The following is a 23914-nucleotide window of genomic DNA, read 5'->3' on the forward strand; positions in this document are numbered from 1 at the left end:
AGACTCGGATAAATCATCTGAAAGTCTCGGGAAAACAATATAAGATACACACTTGCCAATGCTACGTCAGGGGTTTATAGGAGATCGGAGTATCAGTGTCCCGCGGTTTTAATAAATCAGCAGACCTTGTGTGTGTGTGTGTGTGTGTGTGTGTGTGTGTGTGTGTGTGTGTGTGTGTGAGGGACCAATGACCTGCTAATTTAATGAGATTTAAAGTAGAAGTGTTTCTAAAAATGGAACAAAAAAGCAAAAAGATTTTGTAAAAGATTAAAACAGAATAAAAAAAAAGTATAAGGTCATGATATTAAAGAACAGAGATGAGCGGGTGTGAGCGGTGCACATTCCACACTAACCACCACATGATCTTAAAACAAGCAATTCTTTCTTGTCTTGTTTCAGATTGTGAGCTGAGGGACATTTACAGAGTCGAAAACGATGTCATCAACGTGGACGATAAAGGAGACTGTTGCTGGACCAATTTCGCTATGACGAACGGGACCAAAGTGCACATCCTCAATCTGATCTTAACTCCAGATGTAAGTCCAATATTCACATTCACAGTATAAACTCGTAACCATGGAAAATCCTGCTGTCAGTGTTATTAATGAAATAACGGCGTGATTGATGATTTTTAACAGTTAAGTATGAACTTTTGGAGACTTAATTTAATTTAACTGGTATTTTTTTTTTTTATATCCAAACACTTTCCTGTGAACCAACTGTTACTATATATATCAGAGCTGCTGTTATAGACAATTAATTAACACCTTCTGACCAATAAGATCACTTTGGTTAATTAAATATCAGAAACTGGATATAATGATACAAAATAACACAGGATCATTGCATGAACTTAAGTCTTGACCAGGGATTTATTGTTATTTCTGATCCATATATTTGGATTGTGATTTTTTTTTTATGCACCATTCTGCACCTGTTGAGTTTTTACCCTCAGTCAGATGAACTTGTTGCAGAAACGCAGGCAAAACCAGACAATGCAATTCATGTCGTGAGATATTTATGACCCAATTTATTCTCGATAAAATAGGAAAAGTGGGAAATGTGAAATATGACTAATCCCCTTCTGGAGAAACAGTCTGCTGACATGTACCACTATATCAGCCCTCGCCGTATAAATCAGACCCTACAGCAAAATTGAACCTAATTTCAAGCTCCCGAAAACCTTTAATCACGACTCAGAGCGAAATCCCAAACCTAATACCCTCCGTACGAATTTCTAAACAAACTCCAACTCGAGCGTTTGCTTAGACTGCTCCGCTCCTGAGGGGCCGACTTTGTTTTCTCAAAGCATGCCGGAGTCAGATTGATGCCAGATGACCAGCAGCACTGAGGCTCCCGTGGGGGCCGGAGGAAAACGTTCTGGACATCTCATCCGAGCGGCCACGAAAAATCTCCGACACATGCCAGGCGAGTGACAAACGGCTCCCAGAGGAAATTCTGCTTACATCGTGAGGGTGAGAAGGAGTCAGTTTGGGATCTCTACAGGGAGTCAGTACGCTTTTCCCATCAACAAGAGTGTGTGTCCAGGGTCAGAATCAGTGTTGTCTTTGTGCTCTCTGCCATGTTTACTAATGGCAAAGACAGGACGAGGACACAGAGTCCAACACCCTAAAAAGTTCACCGCTGTAAAATGCTTGGATTTTATCTGTTTGATTTCAAAAATGAATGCTGACTTTTACATTTGTCAAAACGAACAACAGGCTAAGGTTTCTTTTGCTCAAACTTCATCTACCCAAGCTGGGGCTTCTGCTCAAGATGAGGCTTTTCCTGGCAAAACTTGCTTCTTTTGCCCCAAAATATGTTTTCTTCCATCCAAATGTGGCTTGTTCTGCTTAAATGATCACTTAATTTTCCACCCTGAAGTTTGTTCCTGAGTTGAGGATTTTTCTGCTCAAGCTTAGATTGCATCTGCTCTTACCATATCTTGTTCTGCCCAACCCTTTCATGCAAACTGAGATCTCTGCTCAAGCTGAGGCTTCTTTCTTCCACCCATGAGCCCAAGCTAAGCCAATTTTGCTCAAATAATGAGCGTTGTTTTCATCTTGGGTCTTTTTCCCAATCTGAGGTTTTGTCTGCTTCTTCCATGACATCGTCTGCCCAAAACCAGGGCCTCTGCTATGCAAACTAAAACCTTTGCTCAAGTCAGCACCCCTTTTAAACAAACCATGGCTTCTTCCATAAAAATTTTCATGCAGTGTGGTTTCTTATGGGAAACTATTGGTTTGCTGCAGATCTGCAGGATTGTGCTGGATGTTATGCATTGTATCAGGTCCCAAAGGAATCATAGAAATAAAAATGTGAAACCACGTTTGTGAAATCAGTGACGTTTAAGATGGAAACAATATCTGTATCATGAGAAGTTTTGATCAGCAGTGGGAAAAACCACATTTAAGCAACCTTCTTACTTGTGTTCAGTTGAGAGAGAGAGATAGAGATAGATAGATAGAGAGAGAGAGAGAGAGAGAGAGAGAGAGAGAGAGAGTGAGAGAGGCCGGTGGGAGTGAAAACTCGAAACCCGTATGGTTTCAGTTTGGACCTTGCATAAGAGCTATATGCTTGGGTTAAAAACAAACACACACGCATGGGAACACAAAAGAGTTGGAGCATGTGTATCCTGTTCCCAAGTGATTCTGGCAGTGGTTTTGGATGCCAGGGTCATGATGTTTCAATCAGAACTGAGGAGAACTGATAATGTAACCTTGGGATTTTTGTGTTCTAACCACAATATCAGTTTCACAAGCAACATGGAATGAAATGAAAAATTAGTTGATTATTTTCCTTTTTTTGGAACAGTTGTGCAGTAAATTATAAGTTAGTGGTTTACACATGAAAAAATAAACCTAAGGGATGTTCTGTTCTCAGGTTTTTAGAGATCGCCTCAGGTCTGTCGAGATCACTTCAGGTCGGTAGAGATCAACACAGGTCTGTAAAGATCACCTCAGGTCTGTAGAGATCACCTCAGGTCTGTAGAGATCACCTCAGGTCTGTAGAGATCATCAGGTTTGTAGAGATCATCAGGTTTGTAGAGATTACTTCAGGTCTGTATAGATCACCTCAGGTTTGTAGAGATCACCTTAAGTTTGTAAAGATCACTTCAGGTTTTTAAAGATCACTTCAGGTTTGTAGAGATCGTCAGGTTTGTAGAGATCACTTCAGGTCTGTAGAGATCACCTCAGGTTTGTACGGATAACTTTAGGTTTGTAGAGATCACTTCAGGTTTGTAGAGATCACTTTGGGTTTTTAAAGATCATCTCAGGTTTGTAGAGATCACCTTAAGTTTGTAAAGATCACTTCGGGTTTGTAGAGATCACCTCAGGCTTGTAGCGATTACCTCAGGTTCCACCTGGTCTGAACTTGTTAAGAACACTTCTTAACAGCTACTCTATGCTTGTTTAAAAGTTGAAGGCATCGCATCATTTTAATGACTTGGTTCTTCGAATCTCGTTTATCAAAATGAACAAATCTTTTTTGTCATTTAGTTTTGTTTCATTTTGTTCCTTTGATCATAAATAATTGATAAAAAAGTAAAACATTTTTCAGTAAGCAGATCCCCAACACATCTACATACATGAATTTTGACCATAGTTCCAATAATTTAAATATGTATATTTAACTGCATAGTGTCTATGGGAGTCACGTGATAAAAGAACGAGCGACTCGGACTAGAAGATCGAGAAGTAAATTTCTCAATTCTGTTTCCTGTACATAACCTGTAATCTGTACCTGTCCCAATGAAGGAGGCATGGCCTTTGTACCTGCCAGTTAAAGAATCACTGGATTACATTGTGTAAAAACACCAGTGAATTTATTCATATCCATTGAATTACTGAATGCTTTAAATCAGATCATTGATCATATTTTGAGAATATGAAATCATTTCAGAAAGTTAGATGCTCTGTATGGAATGATAAGCTGAATGAACTCTCGCTTGCTTGTTTCTCAGAAGGAACGTGACACATCAAACCAGCATATGGAAAAGTTTTTGGAAGAGTGTGGGAGAAGAAGAAGAGGGAGATTAAGATGTTGCTGTGATCACTTTCAGTTTTATTAATGATGAGCTCGGGAATCGGTCAGAAGTAGCCAAAAAATTTGAACATGCTTAATCTTCAATAACACTTTAGTCACATTTATGACATATATTTGGGTTTATGCACATTGACAAGTGAAAGAGAGAGAGAGAGAGAGTGAGATAAGAGAAAGAAGCTTGAGCTAAAGGGCGGTGCTTTCAGACGTTCATTGATGTCATCGTTTGGCTCGGCGCCGAGACTGGAGCGGTGGAGCCGACTCGGCTTAGGGGGAGAACCAAAGAATAACGGGAAACAGTTATGCATCAGCAAAACCTTGGAAAAAACTGCACTCAAGAAAAAAAGGAAAAACAATCATATCTTGAAAGCACAGGAACAAAAATAGCAAGGGCGACTGCTCGGGCACTGGTAGGGACATTGTTCAATTTTGAGTGAAGTCAACTGAAGTACATAAAGAGGTACAAGTAGTCTGTACACTTTACTCTAAACAACATGGAGGTCTCTCTGTCTCTTTCTCTTTTTTTTTCTTTTTCCGTCTGGTGGTTTCCGTCCACTTTCGGATTTTTCCTGTAGTACAAAAACATAAATATAGACACACAGTTTAATTAATGAATAAATAGTGGTCTAGATCAACGTGAAGCTCAAGCATTGTAAAAAATAATATCCATTTGTGTTGTCGTGAATTGCATAACACAATTAGGCTGAGGACAATCTAGATTGTGTTATATTAAGAGTTTACAGAGCCTAAACCAAAATTGTTCTTCTCAGCCCATCTTTGAGGGCTTCTGGTCAGGCTGAGGGCTTGGGGTTTGCTCCTACTTTGGCTTTTTTGCTCAACACTTGAGCCTCTTCTATGCATACTGCACATAAAACCTCTTCTCAAGCTGAAGTTTCTGGGGTTTCTTTTATAATATTTTATCCAACAGTATGTAAAGAACGTTTGGATAAATCCTGGTCTCCAAGTGGACTTTCTGTCTGCATGGGGTCCTTGGTATTATGCGCACACTTTTCATCAACCTTATATTAATCTCACAAGAAGGACTAGATTTTGCCATCCTGTCTCATCCACACTTCACCTAGTTTGACAGTAAAAATTTAGACTCAAACTCAAGTCCAGGAGCTATGATATGATGATCATCAATGGTATCATTTCAGTTACAATATCGCTTCACTACTGTCCTAGGAATTCTGGTATCACTTGGGTATCCTTGAGCAGCTAGGGGTTAAAGTCTTTTCTCAAGTTAGATTTGAAAATACATTCTCAAAGACTGAAGAAACCATTATCCATCCAGTTGCAGAGCCACTCTTATTAGGCTCTGCCATTTCTAGGACTTGAATTTCCAGACCTTTGCTCAGGGGCATAATTTACTTGAGTGGCTGGTGACAGACATATGCAGTCTGGTGATAAATTGTAAATTAAGCTCTTTCTTTTGGTGGCCCAGTGAGGTTTGGTCTCTTGCCTTTACCCAGACATCCCAGATACTTAGAAATTTCCCTGGGCAAAACACAAAGGCTTAACTTTTTAAACTGGAATGGACAATTTGTCCCATTGTCAAGATTCTTGAGAATAAAAATCCAGTTCAGAATTATTTCAATCCAAGCTTGCACCAGTAAGCTCTTTAACCCTGGCCTTCTCGTATGGTAAAATCATGGTATGATTATTCTGTGATTTCAGAAGCCCCAATTCATTTGATGCAGCCAATCAGACAGTTTAGACACAGCCACACATTATATTATCCAGATTTGGCATATGTCACTGCTAATGTATAACCTGTCAGATCTTAAATTAAAAACCATGAACATTCTCTGCTGTAATTCCATGCAATTCAGACAAAAGCCGGATGTATTTGACCCCTGTCTTGGTTTACCTCGAGTTGCACTTCTTTTAATAAGCATTCTCTTACATGCTCTTTGTGTGAGTGATCCTTTCTTTCTTCATCCCATCTGGAATAAAAAAGCTTTCTGATCAAACGCGGAAATTATCTTTTGGAAAGGTTTTTTTTCCCCCCTTGTTTCTTTATTATGTACCCTTGGACATGTTTGACAACTTGGTTCCTGCGAGACTAATTAAATGTAAGGCAGCTTTCCAGCTCAGAGATAATTCTCAGCGCTCGCAGACGTGCCGTCTAAAATAAAAAATGTGGGCTTTCAAAAATGGAGGACCTCTGGGATCGTTTGACCAGGCATCAAACGTCGGCAGATGTCATGTCCTGATGAATTTATACACTCAGGTTTGTTGTCTGCCTTTAATTTCATGGATATTTACTAAATGCAAATCCGAACAAAATGCATGGAATATATAATTTTTATATTATATTATATTATATTATATTATATTATATTATATTATATGTAATAGATGTATATCCAAACATGCCAACAAAACAATATTGTTTTGAACGATATTTTATCGTTCCGATGTGTGTGGAGTGAAATCTGTGGTACTCTTTTTAGATTATGACGATTGTTTTCACATGAAGGAGGTAAAAACATGATTAAGAATGCTTTTATAGGAAAATAATCAATAATTGGGTGCTTTCATGCTGCCTGAAATGATTATTTTCCTATAACGGCACGTCCCAAAGTGTTTAAAAGTAACGCTATAGCTTCAACCTGATCTGTTAGAGCTGCTGTTTTAGAAAACGAACCAACCAATTAGAATCAAGGATTCAACCACACTGTGGTGCAATTAAGTACAAATCCACTGAATTTGATATGGAAAAAAAAAAAAGGTTTACACCGGCATACGAGTGCCTTGGGACACCATCTCGTGCAGCTGGTTTAATAAAAACCTCTGAGACACAATGAATATTTTCTCCAAATTTCGACGTGCATTGAGACAAGAAAGCCAAGAGCACAGATGTGAGGATTACAAACTAAAAAGTCCACTTTCAACAGCGATTCTCAGGATTAATTAGACTTGCAAATGGATGCAATTCCCTTATTAGCGTTCAAAGCCGAGCAAACCGAAGCAGCAGCGAGTTAATAAAGAAGATATGCACTGTACTTCCTGGGCAAAATTTTTGTAATATTAATACTGATAATAATACTAATAATAATAGTAACATTTTATTTATTATTTATGATATTGTCCATAATGAATAATTAGTCATCTGTTATACCGGCCAACACCTGAGGCATATGTATTTCATCCAATATGTATTTCACTTCTTTTCCAAAGCCAGTGCGAGTAATTCGTTCTCTAATCGCGGCCCACTAATATTTTGGTGGGGATCGGTGCAAATCCTGCCCCGGTTGAGCCCCGAAAAAAGATTACAGCGCCAGTCCAGATGGGAGTATTTACACTGCGGTTAGCGGAGATTAGGAGTGGATTTGGCAGGATAAAGTTTCAGGCTCCGTTTCGTCTCCAAAGCTGGAAGAAGGGAACTGATGAGGGATTCAGTTCACATTTACACACCAGCAGGAGAGAACATCTTTATAACACATGAGCGCTAATGAACTCACCAGCGCCCCCTGTGCCACTGCATGGCTCGCAAACTCATCCTGTTCCTGCAGTTATTGTATGAATATGCTAAAACGATTTCATCAAAAAGTGCAAAAGAATCTAAATAAAAACATTATAATATAGCAAAGGCTGAGTGATAGGCATGAAGACGACATTCACATCGGTTTATATTTATTTATATTTATATTCAGAGTATTTTCCTAAACTATCAAATTAATGAACTAAAAGCGTGGACCATAAATTCTTATGTCATATTTAATAAACTATTGTATTCACTGTGGTTTTTATGTAAGGAGATGTTTAGAAGAGTATCAGCATGTTTTGCAACAGTCAGTGGTTAAGCTGAATGTTTTCCAACATCTTCAAGATGCTTCTTTGTGGATTCATGGCGCGTGACAAGATAAATATTTTAGCCTATAAATTACAAGAGAGAAAAAAGACAGGGTGGAAGAATGTCCATTTATAGCTGCTATAATGTATATAAAGTAACATTAGATATACAGAGCCTGTGAAAAGTGTGGAAACACTAAGCCTTTTTTGGGGTTTGAGAGACACAAGCATGTTCCTTTCCTTTATGAAGATTTAATTTGACCAAACAAATCTATAAATGTACAGATGTTCCAGTTTATTTTCATTGAAAGATCCTCCTTTAGCATGAAGAACCGCTTTACACACTCCTGGTATCTGGACAGTTAGTTTCCCCAAAGATTTAGCTGAAATGCTTATTCACTAAAAATAGAAAGCTAGTTGGAGATTTCTTTCTTTCTTGTGATGCAGTTCATCTCAGAGCAGTTCAGTAGGATTGAGGTGCGGTGACTGGGCAGGTGGTTCTATGATAGATATCACTCCAGATGTCTGTTTGCTCTCTAAATAACTCTTACAGAACTCAGACGTGCGCGTCGGCTCATCGTCTTGTTGAAGTCGGTTCCAATGAGCCGCAGTCCAAATGTTACTGCATGGTGTTGAAGTGTGGAATTGGAGCCATTTTGGTTCACTTTCCTGGTCCAAATCAACCCCATTAAACCTCTATGTGTGAGTGTGGGGGTTCCTGTATATTTTAATGTGTTTAATAGAAGTTAATTCGAGTCAGAAGCATGTAGCGGATTAAAACAAACCAGCTGAACAGTTGTGTAGTTGTATTGTGTTAGCCAAGGCTAGACACTAGTGCAGATCTGTCTCTATGATGTGTCTATAAGGCTCCTCGTCTCGCATGAGAAACAACAAAATCGCAAAGAGGACGCCAAATGTTTATAACGCTTGTTTTTACTTCGCTTCCTAATCACGAGAGACTGGTCCTCTGGGAATTTCTGCCTCCTGGTCTCACACTGTGCCTCGTACCGCTGTGGATTAACGCTCAGGCCAGAATGTAAACATAATGCAAACGGCCTATGTTGAGGATGAAATCACAGTGCCGCATGAACTACAGCTCTACAGTTTCTGTAGCTTATAGCAATTAGCATTAGGTTAAGTTTATACACACATAAATATAGTGTCTTTGTTCTTAAAGTGGACCTCAGGTTCCCAAAAGTGATGGATAATATGTTTAAAATATTGTAGCATGATTTATTTAAAATATTGTAGCACGAAATGTTTCTTTGATACGGTAAAAAGAGGGGAAAAAATCCCTTAAAAATAAGTTTGAAATAAATTTGAGAAATCAGAAATGAATAAATGAAATCAGACAAATTAAAAAACATTTTTTCACAGCACTTGGTCTGTTTTTGAATGAATACATTATTATATTTATTTCACTTCGAATCTGCTGATTTTACAGATTTGTTGATTTGTATCACAAATAACTAAAAAATACATGATATTATTTAGTTATTCATATTTTATTACATGTTAATATATTATAAATAGATACGTATGTGTGATAAATATATAAATATTATGAATAAAAATTCTAAATAGCAATAAAAGCATTTTTTTTTTATCAGAATATCAAGAATGTCTTCACATCGCCCTAATTGTTACAGAAGTAAATAAATAAATAAATAAATAAATATGTATTTATTTGTTTAAAGTTCTTTTTACTATTTGAACTGAAAACTGATCTGGTATGATTTGGTTTGATGATGACACTCTTTCTTGCTTTATTACAGGCTGATTACGCCATGATGGAGGTGACTTTAGCCGATCCGTCCATCCTGATCATCACCTGCCCAAACACGAACGGCAAATCCGTCTACATCACTTTAAATCCACCAATTCGATGCTACTTTACGTAAGTGTGCGAGGAAGTTGTTCTGACACACACACACACACACACACACACACACACACACACACACACACACACAATTTTTCTTTATTCTTTCCTGTGAAGAATCTGTTATTATTTAAACGATTGTTCGTGTAATTTTCACTTATTTTTAGCTCTCAGTCACAGCGTTCCTCTTAATCACAGCCATGGAGATCTGCGTCTTCGTTTTATTGTCTCCATTCTGATTGTTTTATTTTCGAGGTCACGCTCGAGTTCACGCCGAGTCATGCGGCAGGAAGGAAGTCCAGCCAGCCAGAATTCTGGATTAGGACAGTCCGGCTCACGCCGTTTCCCCGTTATCAGTCTAGAGAGAATACATAACTGATAGAGAAAGCTTCTCTTCTTCCACTTCTCTTCTCCATTCTAATCTTCTCTCTCTCTCTCTCTCTCTCTCGCTCTCTCTCAATCCACTCCCTTAATTCTTTCATTGTGAGCTAATTTTTTTGTCTGTGCCATTTCCTGTCTTTCTCTTTCTGTCCACTGTGACTAAATAGATAAGTATGAAAAGGGCGAATCAATCACAAAAGTTTGTGCCCCCTAAGGACAGTATAAACAAGTCAAAGGTATAATCTAATAAAAACATCAGTTAGTTCAAGCATAGTTACTGGTTCTACACTGAATTAGTATTTTCGAATAACAGCATGTCTTGAAGTGTTTTGTGTGACTTCTCTTATAACACAGCAATTTGCCAGCAATTACAATTTGCAATTTGTTGCATTGTCACAATGTACTTTTAGTATTTTTTTTTTTACATTATAGCAGCTATGAACAGTCGTATCCTCCGTCCCACCCTCACTCTTTCTCATGAATTCAATAAGAAACTTTATAAAAAATTATATCAGTTCAAATAATATCAATTCACAGTTGATTTATTTTGTAAATTCTTCTTCCTAAATCTAAATTGTGGGGCTTCCGTGTTACACTTAAAAACCAAGGCGGCCAAAACGTTTGTACACAAATAAAGGCATGTATTTCAGTTGTGATCTTCTTGAGATGATTTAGACACACTTGTGTTTAAAACATTTGTTTTCTATATTTTTCCAGTGGAAAAAAACTTGTATAAACATTTCATGAAAAAGCTCAATCTTCCCTCATGATGTCCAGTTTTTCTTCAAAAGTCCGTCTTGTAAATGTCCTTGTAAGTGTATCTGCAACCGAATCAAAAAAGCAGTCGTTGTGAAATTAAAACACAGCTATTAAATCCACATGTATGGATTTCAGCCTGTGCAGTTTACTACAGGTGCGGTTTGCGAGCTCTGACTGGTGCGCTTCCTGACTGTCCAGTCAGCAGGGCATGAATATGCTGATGTTTATGGATGCCTTCTAGGTAGCTTGGTGCCAGCTCACAATCGGTTAAAGCAACAGCCTCAAGCAAAAGAGATTGTAAGCTAAAAGAGCCCTGCAGTTTCAATAGTGAAGCCTCGAGGCAGATAGAAAACTTGTCCATATTCATGTACAAAAATAAATTAAAATGTAATTCTGGCCTAAACCGCTCACCAAGACATTCTATACATACATACATGCATAAATAAATAAATACATTATTTAATCAATTAAATCATTAATTGTATTATATATGTATATATGTAATATAAAAAAAAATATATATATATATATATATATATATATATATATATATATATATATATATATATATATATATATATATTCACTGGAATTGTTGGTCCTGCGTTTATTTTTCCGCCACGCGGGGGAACGTCTCGTGTCGACAGTGTTGTGTGCGTCCATATTTATCCTCACAACGAGTCAAATTCCAGCCAGCCGGACTGACGCACACAGTTAAAAACGTCTCATTTCCTGTCCCCAGCCAGGAAGTGAAGGAAGCAGCGTGGCACCAGAGAGGTTGTACAACTCAGCGCATGGACGCTTAACCACAATAAACACAGAGAAAAGGACAGACTGAGAGAGAGAGAGAGAGAGAGAGAGAGAGACACAGAGAGAGAGAGTGGGAGTGGAGACTATAATAAAGAAGATTATAATATTCGATGCTAAGCTGTGGAACCGATTGCTCCTCCTGGGAGGCTCAGAGGAAGTCGACTCATTGTGTAATGCTAAAAGTATGAATGAATAGAAACATGAATCAGTCGAATTGCTAAATTTCGCGTCTACTATTTCATATGTTTCTGCGCACATAGCAAATAAAGCTTGTCATCAAATATGAGTGCAGTAGATACTTTATCTACTCTGCGTTTTTCATTTCCTTTATCTACTTCATGCGTTCTGTATAATTACACTACTGTATATTCCACCCATATTTACACGGTATATACTGTATCATACAAACATTCATAACATTCAACATTCATAACAGTTGCACAGTTATACTGTGTATATATATATATATATATATATATATATATATATATATATATATATATATATACACAGTGGCGGGCCGAGCATTTGATACCTGGGCCTTCAGTAAGGAACTTCCCCCAACTGAACCCACCTCTTAATACCACCACTATCACGCTGCAATTATAGAAACCATCAATACTATACAAAAACGCAATATAACAACGCACGGCATTACAGAGAGAGGAATTTCACATATGGAAGGTGAAAAGCATTTTACTAAAACAAACTCCAGACACTACAACCGCAATTGTGCACCTAGTTAAGTGTGAAGCGAATATGAAATCTGATTGGTTTAAGAAACAGATTCGTTGGTAATATTATTTATGGTAAAAGGGCCAGCAGTACTGACTCTGAAGGCTCTGGGCAGATTAGATTGACATGGCAGCACATAGAGACTGAAATCTGATTGGACAAAAAATCTCAAATCCACATACACGTACTGGAAGCAGTGCAGCCGAGAAACACTACGAAATAAAGAGAATAAACTGTTGGGAATAAATTAATACAATCTCATGGAACAAATATTAGAATTTAGGTTGTAAATGTAGGTCAGTGCTTCTGATAGTGTTTAGACCAGCAGAGAAGGTTTTGCTGGCTCTGAAGGCCCACCACTGCTATATATACACCATATCTTATAACCTACTGCACCTTCTCTACTCTCAGTCCTGTACATATGGACCCTATACCCTCATTAAACATATTGCTATTTATTATAAATACTCCACTTATGAACTTTGTTGTTTGATGCTAACTGCATTTTATTGTCTCTGTAGATGTACCTTGCACAATGACAATAAAGATGAATCTAATCTAATCTAACGCAGTAAAACATAAAATCACGTTGCAATGTATACTACATGAAAAGAGACATACTCCATCTCCGCTGTCAGTCACAGAGATATCCGGCAGTCGTCTGCATCTGTGAGCTCATGTATGCAGAAGAGGGCGGACAGCGCTTTTCTTTTGAGTGTGTTAAGATGAGAAATCTTGCAGGAGAAGATGCAGACAATTTGCAATAATGTATGCAGTTTATATTGATTCAAAACTTTGTTTTTAACCTTTAGGCATCAAAGAATATTATGTTGATCCAGCAACAGTCTTCCATGGCTCCAGACGCTCAAGGCAGCGAGCTTGTATCATGGGCAACGGCACAGTTCGGTGGAGTTTCATCATTTACCACAATCAATAATCCATCCAACATCAGTTTCATTGAGACTAAAGGTATGAGCCCAAAATACTAAAAGAATTCTTTTAAATAAATGACTTATTTACAGTTTATTGCTGCTACTTGAACAAGTTAAAGTGTGATGCTGTAGTTAAATATGTGACCAGGATTTTTCCCTGCTCGTGTCTCAGAAACTCCGTCCGTGTCCATCTGTGAGCTGAAACCGGAATCAGCGAAGACGATGAAGTCACTGAGGTTTATTTCTGAGAATAAGGGAGTTAAATCCTGCCGGTTTGAGGAATCAGAGGACGAGGTTCACATCATCCACATTCCGGGTCACCTCGGCTCCAGGTGAGCAGTCTCAGGAGTGCATCTCACACCTCATCACTGCAGGCATTCTGTGTAGAGTTAACACTGACTAATCACACTCGTACTCATGGATCACAGGAACGTCTTTGTGGATGTGGATCCAGCTTTCGTGAAGCTAATCCTGAGGGGTCCAAACGGAACGGTCTGGACAATCAATTCTAACAATGTCTCATTCAAAGTGAGTGAACAACATGATGGACCTCAATGTTTATTGCGTCGATCATAATTATTACATATTAATTTATAAATGTAAAAAAGTCCTAAAGTTCTTAAAAAGAATCATGTTACTTTCTTGTTGACTGAACAGAGGAATTACTTTATTTGAAATTTTTTTTATTTGATTATTTTATAATATTTAATGTAGTTTTTTGATTATGAAATAATTTATCTAATAATTTATTTAAATTATAACGAATATTTTACTTTGAGATTTAATTGCTAAATTATATTTCAATTAATATATTTCAGTTATATTTAACACATTAAATAATCAGTTTAAAAGTTGACCATCAACAATTATTTAAATCACAAAGTAAGAGTACAGTAATAAACTATTAATGAATTCATGTTTTTCCCTGGTGAAATTTATTGCATTGTTTATGGTATTTAATTACAATTTAATTTTATTTATTATCATAATAATAAATAATTCATAATTTATATTGAATAGTTAATGAATAATTTTTTTAATTGGAAAAATTACATTAATTAATTTCTGAAGCAAAAAATAAATTAAGTAAATAAAGTGTATATATACAGCGGGGAAAATAAGTATTGAACATGTCACAGTTTTTCTCAGTAAATATTTTTCTTGTGGTGCTATTGACAAAAAAAAACAAATCATAGATGTCCATAGATGAAGTTATGTGCAATTATGTGAAATGACACACGGGGAAAAAGAATTGAACACGCTTACTGAAATGTATTTATTCTGTATGGAGAATCTCGTTGCATTGCTCAGGTGTGATTTTGGCCCATTCTTCTACACAAACATAATTCAAATCTTGAAGGTTCCATGGGTCTCGTCTATGAACTCTGAACTTTAGTACTTTTTTAGAGATTTTCAATTGGATTCAAATCCGATAGCAGCTTTATTTTCTTTCTCTGAAACCAATTGAGTTTCCATGGCTGTGTGTTTGTGATCATTGTCTTGCTGAAATGTTCACCCTCGTTTCATCTTCATCATCCTGGTGGATGGCAGCAGATTTTTATCAAGAATGTCTTGGTACATTTTTCCATTCATCCTTCCTTTAATTATATGAAGTTCATCAGTACTGTGCTGAAAAACAGCCCCACTCCATGATGTTCCCACCTCCAAACGTCACTGTTGGTATGGTGTTTTTGGCGTGATGTGCAGTGCCATTAGTCCTTCAAACATGGTGTGTATTATGGCATCCAAAGAGTAAAATGTTGTTCTCATCTAACCAAATGAGTGGTGAGCATGCACACAGTCTATGGTGGTTGAATGCATTATTTATTGTTTTCTTTGAAACAATTGGACCTGCTAATACCAGGTCTTTCTGAAGCTCTCCACAAGTGGTCCAGAAGCCTGTTGGGCAACTCTTCTGAAGTTCTTTTCACTCCTTTGTTAGAAATCTTGTGAGGAGCACTTGCTTGTGTCTGGTTTATGGTGAAATGAGGTTCTTCCCACTTCTGGACGAGGGGGAGGACTGCTTTTTTATTACTGACTGATTTCAGATGGTGTATTGGCTCCTCATGCCTTTTTTTCACCTCCCTTTCTTCACGTGTTCAATACTTTTCCCCTGTGTCATTATACATAACTTAATGTATGGACATGTATGGTTTGATTTCTTCGCATGTTTTTATTGCATGGGTTGTAACATCTGGTAAAAATTTGATGTCAAAAGCACCTTAAGAAATATGATTACTGAGAAAAATGGTGACGTGTTCAATACCTATTTTACCTGCTGTTGATATATATATATATATATATATATATATATATATATATATATATATATATATATATATATATATATATATATATATATAACAAACAAACAAAACAAACAAAATGGCCTATCTAATATATGTACATACTTTCCTTTTTGTGTAGTCCAACAATGTAATTTCCCTAAACGGTATGACCGTGACCCGGCTGAGCGACCTCTCTGACGACGACGACGAACTCCGGAATCAGGCACTCCATTACTTTAGGAGCAAATCCATCAAGAGCTACACAAAGATTTACCTGAAAGGCCCAATAATCCAGGTCAAGATTCTGAAGAAAAAAACAAGTGAAGGTAAAAACCCCAGTGATAAGTTTAACTATATCATTTTAAATGTACCATCTGTTATTTTTTTTATATTATACAGAACCCCAAATCCCAAAAAAGTTGGAACACTGTGTAAAATGCAAATAAGAACAGAATGCAGTGATTTTCAAATCTTATAAACCCATATCTTATTAAAAACTTTAAATTCTGACTCTGCACAGTGACTGAGAGAAGTAAACCTACAGAGGCGCCCACGTCTCCCACCTGGATGAAGTTGTTCACGTCTCCTGATTACTCAGTGCAACTTGATTCCAGCACCAAAGTGCCAACCAACAAGAGGCTCTATGCTCAGGTAAAAACCCGGAAAAAAACAATTATTTTGCATTCCGATCTTGATTTTGGAGCTATTGCTAGAAAATTCAAACATTTCCCAGCTGTAACCTCTTGGCAGAGGCAGCCAAATCTTCATTACCTTGTCCTTTGTCCCTTGTACCTTGTACACTGAGGTACATTTAGCACATATATGAAACACAGCCTTATATTTAACCCTGTTTTTTTATTCTTCTAGGTCTGGAGTTTGCTCCATGGAAATGTGGACTTGAATATCAAAGTGACGTCATGTTATGTGCACTCCAAAGGCCTCCAGCCGTTGGAGAGGAGCGTCTCATTAAAACAGGAACCGTGCTTGGCATGTTATAATAACACAAGGTTCAGCTTTTTGCTTGACACATTGCAGGATCTGCCTACCAACAACTGGGAGCTTCGGTGTAACGTCACCCACTGTATGAAATCCACAGCAGTCGTGGTAGGTGGCTATCAATTAGCAGAATGTTATTGAGTGTTCACACAGTGCTTGTAGGCGTGGCCTTTCTCATGATTAACTAAACTTGAGATTTGTTTAGCATGTTTGGTGCTTAGCTTTGTGTTAGCATGTTTGGTTTTGTGAGCTAGCTACGTGCTAGCTACATACACTCACTTATTTTGCTTTATAATGACATTATAAATGTTTAATTCTGTGGTTAGGCAACAAACAGGAACTAATGGAACTAAAATCTTGGGTCAATTATTTAAAAAAAAGTCACATTTTAATTGTCTAGCCTGAACATATGATTATGTATGGGGTTGATAAATAGTGGTAACGGTAGATGTGGCAGAAATACTTACCTATGAAATATTCAGAGGTAATGTTTCGGCTTTGCACCGTTCCAACAGTAATTTCTGTTTAAGGAATTATTCTTCAAGCTCAGAAATCAGACTTAAGAGCTGTAAATCATCAAGTACATAAATGGCACTGAGACACGAGACATAAATTGGCCCAAATTGAACATAATTATAAGAGTGGATCAAGGCAAAGTTTAACAATTCGTCAAATTGTTGCAAAGTGACCTGAAAATCAAATCACATTTGAGACCCATCATTCAGGATTAAAAGTAGATTTAGGCGTATATTTTTTGCACAGCTTTTCACAAACGAGTGCTTTTAGTGTTTTTAATAAGCAAAGGTTTTTTTATGATACCAGTGTATGCATTTTATGTTATTTTCAACACACAGCTGTTATTCCTTAATGTTTGTTTGTAATGCAGTTAAAATGTACCAAGCAGACCGATCAAAAATCGGCTCAAAGTGACATGCTATCACTTATTAATTTTTTTTGTTTCCATGGTCACCACCTTGATTAATTCCATCCACTTTGGTGAGATTTTGTGCTCAGGCCACTGCTGCTTTCAGAAAATAGATAGAGAGGGAGAGGGAGAAATAGAGAGAGGAAAAAAGAGAGAGCGCAGTGACCAGAAACAATTACTTCAGACGGCTATTCTCATAGAATGAATGTATTAATGCCCAGCACTCAGTAATCAGCAGTTATTCTATACAAAACAAAACCCCAGGACACCCCCTGACCAATCAGAATCCAGCGTTTGATTATTGGTAGAAAAACGGCGAGACGTGAACACTGATTGTCTCTGATGAATTGACTCACTGACTGATTAAACGTTTTTTTCAGAGTTGTGCACAACCGGAGCTGGTGACGGAAAACGTCCAAGTCGTCCCGTCGCTCGTCCCGTCGACGCCGAGTGAGTAAACCGACTGCTCCAGACACGCTTAACTGTTGCTCCCATCTCCCACATCGCTTCATTAAATGTTGTTTGGGATTTGTTTTTCTCAGCCATTATATCCGCGCCATTTGCTTCGATAACAAACAGACAGAGATCGCGTTCCAGCGCTAATCAGGCAGTTTAGTGAATTTCCATCTTGTGGAAAAAAATCTGTTACGCACCAGAAACCACCTGGGAAAAAAAAAAAGATAAATCTCCAGGAGAACATTTCCACAGATTGTAGTGAAATAGAATTAACTGGGGTAACTGGGTTTGCTAAAACTACGGAAACAGCCCATAATAATGAATAGCAGAAAACATCTTTCCAAAATGACCAATAAAACGGGTTAAATAAAAGTATTCACACCGAAATTTGTTGCCATCAGAAGTGACGTAATGAGGTGGATAAAGTCGTAAAAGTCGTGCCTGTAATTGAAGTGTCACATTTCTCCTGAAAGAAACCACAATTAATACATGCATAAATAAACAGCTTCAGGAAAAACACGTCTCATTTAAAGTTTTGGAAAATGAATCAGGGTTTGGTTTACAAATAAATCTGAAAAGTCCCCCATTAATTTTATTAATTGTAAATAGAAAAAAAAAATAAAGCACAAAAAAATTGAAATTGAAATTTTCGGCATGATGCTACTAGTGGTGGTATTTGGAAATACAACTACATTTAACTACATTTTGCAAAATCTGTGGTTCCTTTTTATTTATGAGGATAAACGTAACTGGTCAAACACGCAGCGAGTCACCAATCAGGGTTTTAAACTCAATTCTGATTGGCGCTTGGTGTATCTACTGATCACCAACATACAATTCAGCATCAGTTCAACATCAAGCAGAACATTTAGAGAGGATTAAATAATGAAGAAACTCCAGACTCGAACTCGACACAACACACGTGACCTCATTTACACGTTTTCTTTATTTTTTTAGAAGGTTATTAAGACTCATTATCATTCTATTAATAGATTGTTGTGCTGAGAGTCACAAAGTTGATTAAGCAAAAGTGATAAAAATGATAATAGGAACATTATAGTTATAATAAATCATAGTACTTTGGATACTTAAGTACATTTGAAGGAAAATACTTTTTGTACTTTTACTCAAGTGAAAGTTTAAAAGGACACTTTTACTGGAATTACATTTTACTGAGTGAATCTCTACTGTAACTACATGGTTTGCTACCACCACCGTGCTTCACAGTAAAAATGGCTGTCTAACAGCTGACTTTTTTGATGACATTGATAACCAAATTACACACTACTGCTGTCAGATTTATGCTCTTACCCAGTAAAATATACTCAGTGATGCTGCTTAGTGATAGAGAAGTATAACGAACCAGACAACCCTACTGTGTGTCATTGCATTCTGCTCAGATACAAGACTGAAAAGCCTACAAACCTTAGACTCTCTCCAACACACCGAGCATCTGGTTTTATTCAATTCTATACATCGTAACCACAAAAAAACCCAACTATTTTTTTTTTATTCTGCTGTGAGAGGCTTGTGTTTTCTCTCAGACAAGATGCAAAACATATCTTGAATTGTTAACATCATGTATAAAGATTTAATCTTTTCTGGAGGAGTTGTCTTTGATTGCCTTGAAGAACTCTTTGAGAAACTATGTTTTGTTCTAAAGTCCTTCGTGATACACCAGTAGACAAGAAAGTGGTTCTTAAAGGGTTCATTGGATAATCCAGGTTCTTTTTGGAACTTTTTGCGATCCAAGGAGATTCTACATTCTTTTGTAATGAGGAACTTCTACAACAGAGGTTTCTGTTAAAACAACTTGTCAGGAACTGATTTTCCCAGGAGATCATGTGTATGTTCTTCTTGAACCATTATAATCCTTAATGGTTCCTGGATGAAGACAGGTTGGTATATTTATAAAAAAAAAAATAAACAGGATTAATAGGAACCTCTAAGTGTTCCTGCTGAGGGACAACAATCCTTTAGTGCCCTTTAGGGCAATACATTTTCCGTGAGTGTAATAAAGACACTCCTGCTGTAGAAAATGTTTTAACGATCCACTAGTGGGACAAATTAACGAAGGACAACGTTTTATTTCAGACAAATCGTTTCGTTTGTACAGCCGACAGAGCGTAAAGAGTTAAAGGTTCTCCCCTGGTGCTAAAACGCTCCAGCCACTGACGTAAGCAGTCGTCATGGAGCTGAGGTCAGGATGTGGCCGGGTTCATAGGAAGGCCTGTTCGCTGACCTTGTGGCTGTAATCAGAAAATAATGAGTCAGTGGGGGATTTATTGTGTCCCGAGGCCTGGAGCGCGTGGCTGTCCAAACACATGCTATTGTCAGAGATGCACAAAAAGCTGGATGCTGCTGTTCTTCAAAGCGGAAAGAGGCCACGGGTAGACGAGTCTGGACCGAGTGGTGCAATCCTCACCTCTATCCAGGAGAAAAGTCCATTATATTTCACTTTGTACTTTTATTAAAAAAAAAAAAAAAGAGGACTGAGAGGAACTGAAATAGGGTCGTGTCTTTTTGTTTTGTTTTTTGCTACATGAGCGAAAACCCTCAGCTTGGCACCGTTTTTATTTTTTCCTGCTGTGTTCTCATTTTTAATCAAGAAAAAGGAGTTTCATCACAATAGCTTGTGTTCCGCACGTCATGTCCTTCCACCTTTATGGTCTGAGGATGTTCCATGTAAGACAGGAGACAGGAGACATGACCAGACACATTCGTCTCTTCTCTCGTTCTGTCCACAATCCTACAAATCTTCAGGCCATCATTAATAATTGAACAAACAGCACATGACTACCTACATTTGCTATTTAGAAGTGTTTTTGACAGGAAGTGACTCTGCACTGACTGTCTTTCCTGTTTGGACTCAGACGTGAACTCGTCCTGAACACCTGCACCATTCTTTCCTGCCTTTGTTTTATCAGCTTTGCTTTATTTATTTTCTTTTTTTTATTCAAACAATACTTTTTTTTTTGATGGTGCATCTCAAATGTTTCAGCAGAAAAAACAAACAAGCAACAAAAAAGAAAAGGTGTTGATTTTAAAACAAAACATTTCCGGTATCGCTGTTCTTTTTTAACCAATCCGACGTCACCGCTGCTCATTATTTATATTCAGTTAATTCCTTAGAGCTTCCATGAGCTCATCTATATTATACAAATAAGATCACAAAGAAAAAGGTTATATTAATCTTCTATAGCCCTGCCCACTATGTAACTCCACCTCTGAACAATTCTGAACAATTTGTACTAATTTTTGATTTGTGGTTAGAATTAATTTGAGTTCATACAATCTACCCTCTACCCCACCTTACCACACACCCATTTTAACCACACCCAGAATCTACCCTCTACCCCACCTTACCACACACCCATTTTAACCACACCCAGAATCTACCCTCTACCCCAGTCTTACCACGCACCCATTTTAACCACACCCAGAATCTATCCTCTACCCCACCTTACCACACACCCATTTTAACCACACCCCAATCTATCCTCTACCCCACCTTACCACACCCATTTTAACCACACCCCAATCTACCCTCTACCCCAGTCTTACCACACACCCATTTTAACCACACCCCAATCTACCCTCTACCCCACCTTACCACACCCATTTTAACTACACCCCCGATCTACCCTCTACCCCAGTCTTACCACAAACCCATTTTAACCACACCCCAATCTACCCTCTACCCCACCTTACCACAAACCCGATCTACCCTCTACCCCAGTCTTACCACAAACCCATTTTAACCACACCCTCTTCTGTAACTCTGCCCCTGTTCTGAAACTTTCAACATGTGTGTGTTAGTGTTTTTTTACCTTTAAACACACACCATTTACTTTAATATCACTTCTATCTCTGTACACTGATTGGTTTAATTCAGGAACTACTTAAAGAAGTCACCAGAAGTTTACCAGAAAAAACTGTTTAACTCTGCTGTGAGGGCAAAACTGAAAACCCGGCAAGAACCAGTGCGCTTTGCACTATTGCTTTGTTTTGTGTTTATTCATTTATTTTTCCTGACTGAAGCTCTGAAAGGAAGAGTAATCAGTTAGTGCAGGTCTTCAGGGAGCAGAAGCTGCTGAACCTGCTGACTTTCTTCACACTGCAGGTGTTAAATACATTATTTCTGCACACTGGACAACACATTCCTGTTTTTTTTTTTTCCTTCCCTTTTTAAAATCTGCAACCTTAATTGTAAAAAGACAAAAATGTCTAAAATTATCATCTCAGCTGTCACGTGATAAAAAGGAATGAGCACGCAAGTGCAAAAGCACAAAACAATCGACGTGCAGTCACTGTTCATCAGCCTCACATCCACAGAAGTTCTACCTGTTTCTTATTTACTTTTTCTGCAGTCAGTGGAACTGGAAAGGAAACATCTTAGTCTTTTAAAGAAATCACATATGACATTAATTTGATCATTTAATCTTTTTTTATATAATTTAAACAGAAAATAACAAACTGATGACTTTGAAAACAATTTTCTAATAATAAACGATCATAAAAACTGCCATAAATAATTAATCATGATTACAAAGAAATAATATCCTGATGTACACTGATTAATATGTGATTTTCATTATTTAAAACATATAAAATGTTAAACAATTCTTAATCATTTGTAAAAAAAAAATTATAATAATAAAATCATAATTAATACAAATGATTAAAAGTGGGTGAGGTAATATGTGTACAGAGCCTCGGAAAAGTGTGGAAACACCTGGTCTTCAATGGTTTTTCATGCATGTTCCCTTTGTTTCTATGCAACATACTAGTTAGAAGACGAAAACACACAGGAACCGATCAGTGAATGAGTGAAAAAAATGTTCTGTGGAGTCCAAATGGGACAGAACATCATGTATAAAGATGAAGAACAGGAGAGAAGATGTGATCAGACTCCCTCACCCCCACACTCACACATGGAGGTGGACGTTTAATAGTTTGGGGTTGTTTTGGAGCAGGGAATGTTGGGAACTTATTCCGGAAAGTGAAAGTGAACCAACACGGCTCCTATTCCACACTTCATCACCGTGCAGTTCCGTCTGGACTGCGGCTCATCGGAACCGACTTCACCGTACAACAAGACGATGAGCGCACATCTGAGTTCTGTACGTGTTATTTAGAGAGCAGACAGACGTCTGGGGTGATATCTATCATAGAACCACCTGCCCAGACACCACACCTCAATCCTACTAAACTGCTCTGAGATGAACTGCATCACAAGCTCAGGAAGAAATCTCCAACTAGTGGGGAACATCTTTGGCAAGTTTTACAAGAGGCACATGTGTGGAACATCTGAACATTTATATTCTTGTTTGATTTAAGTACATTTTCATACTGTTACATTACCAGGTTTCTTGCATAGAAAAGGAAAATGCATGTTTCTTTCAAAATCCATTAAAGACTCTGTGTGTCCAAACTTCTCACATGCTTCTTTTTTATTTTTTGCTCACATTGTGTTATGATATTTTTGTGTATGTGTGATGTTATTAACAGTATTTCATGTCTGGTCCTGTTTCAGATCAGTGTGTAGATTTCAGCCTGCAGTCAGTTCTGGGCATCGCCTTCGGAGGTTTCCTCATCGGCGTCCTGCTCATCGGTGCTCTCTGGTTCATCAAAATCCGCACAGGTAAGCAGAACCGGTCCTCCCCACCCCCCTGTACCCCGCCGTACGCATTGCTACTGATTATTAGAGAAAGGCAGTGTGACGAGTGTGTGAGCGGGAACCATCTCTGCTCCTTTAGCATATGAGGGAAGAAGTCTAAAGGGCGGCGAGGGCGACCTTAACAAGCCTCGAGATGATTTGCCCCTAGAAATAAGATGAAACAGTTAAGTAACAGCAAAACTTTTTCATGGGATTTCACCTACTTGTGAGAAAATGGAGGTGTTAATG

The 23914-nt window shown here is 37.7% G+C and overlaps 1 protein-coding gene across 2 annotated transcripts in view; it reads left to right on the forward strand.

Annotated features, from left to right (window-relative positions):
- The window catches only part of eng (endoglin), a 40166-nt gene that overhangs the window by 14786 nt on the left and 1466 nt on the right, over positions 1 to 23914 (forward strand). The window contains exons 3-13 of one of the 2 annotated variants that reach the window (XR_006924349.1): positions 400 to 536; positions 9618 to 9739; positions 13222 to 13378; positions 13514 to 13673; positions 13770 to 13869; positions 15769 to 15955; positions 16150 to 16280; positions 16497 to 16733; positions 17931 to 18000; positions 23543 to 23650; positions 23766 to 23849. Coding sequence is in view for 1 of the 2 variants with exons in the window: in XM_046838898.1 (XP_046694854.1) it covers positions 9728 to 9739; positions 13222 to 13378; positions 13514 to 13673; positions 13770 to 13869; positions 15769 to 15955; positions 16150 to 16280; positions 16497 to 16733; positions 17931 to 18000; positions 23543 to 23650 (1162 nt within the window). In the remaining variant the exon portion in view is untranslated. The remainder of the gene's footprint in view (positions 1 to 399; positions 537 to 9617; positions 9740 to 13221; positions 13379 to 13513; positions 13674 to 13769; positions 13870 to 15768; positions 15956 to 16149; positions 16281 to 16496; positions 16734 to 17930; positions 18001 to 23542; positions 23651 to 23765; positions 23850 to 23914) is intronic. The other variant, XM_046838898.1, reaches the window with a different exon arrangement.

The sequence above is a fragment of the Silurus meridionalis genome, chromosome 25 (assembly GCF_014805685.1).
Source record: "Silurus meridionalis isolate SWU-2019-XX chromosome 25, ASM1480568v1, whole genome shotgun sequence".
Classification (NCBI taxonomy): Eukaryota; Metazoa; Chordata; class Actinopteri; order Siluriformes; family Siluridae; genus Silurus; species Silurus meridionalis.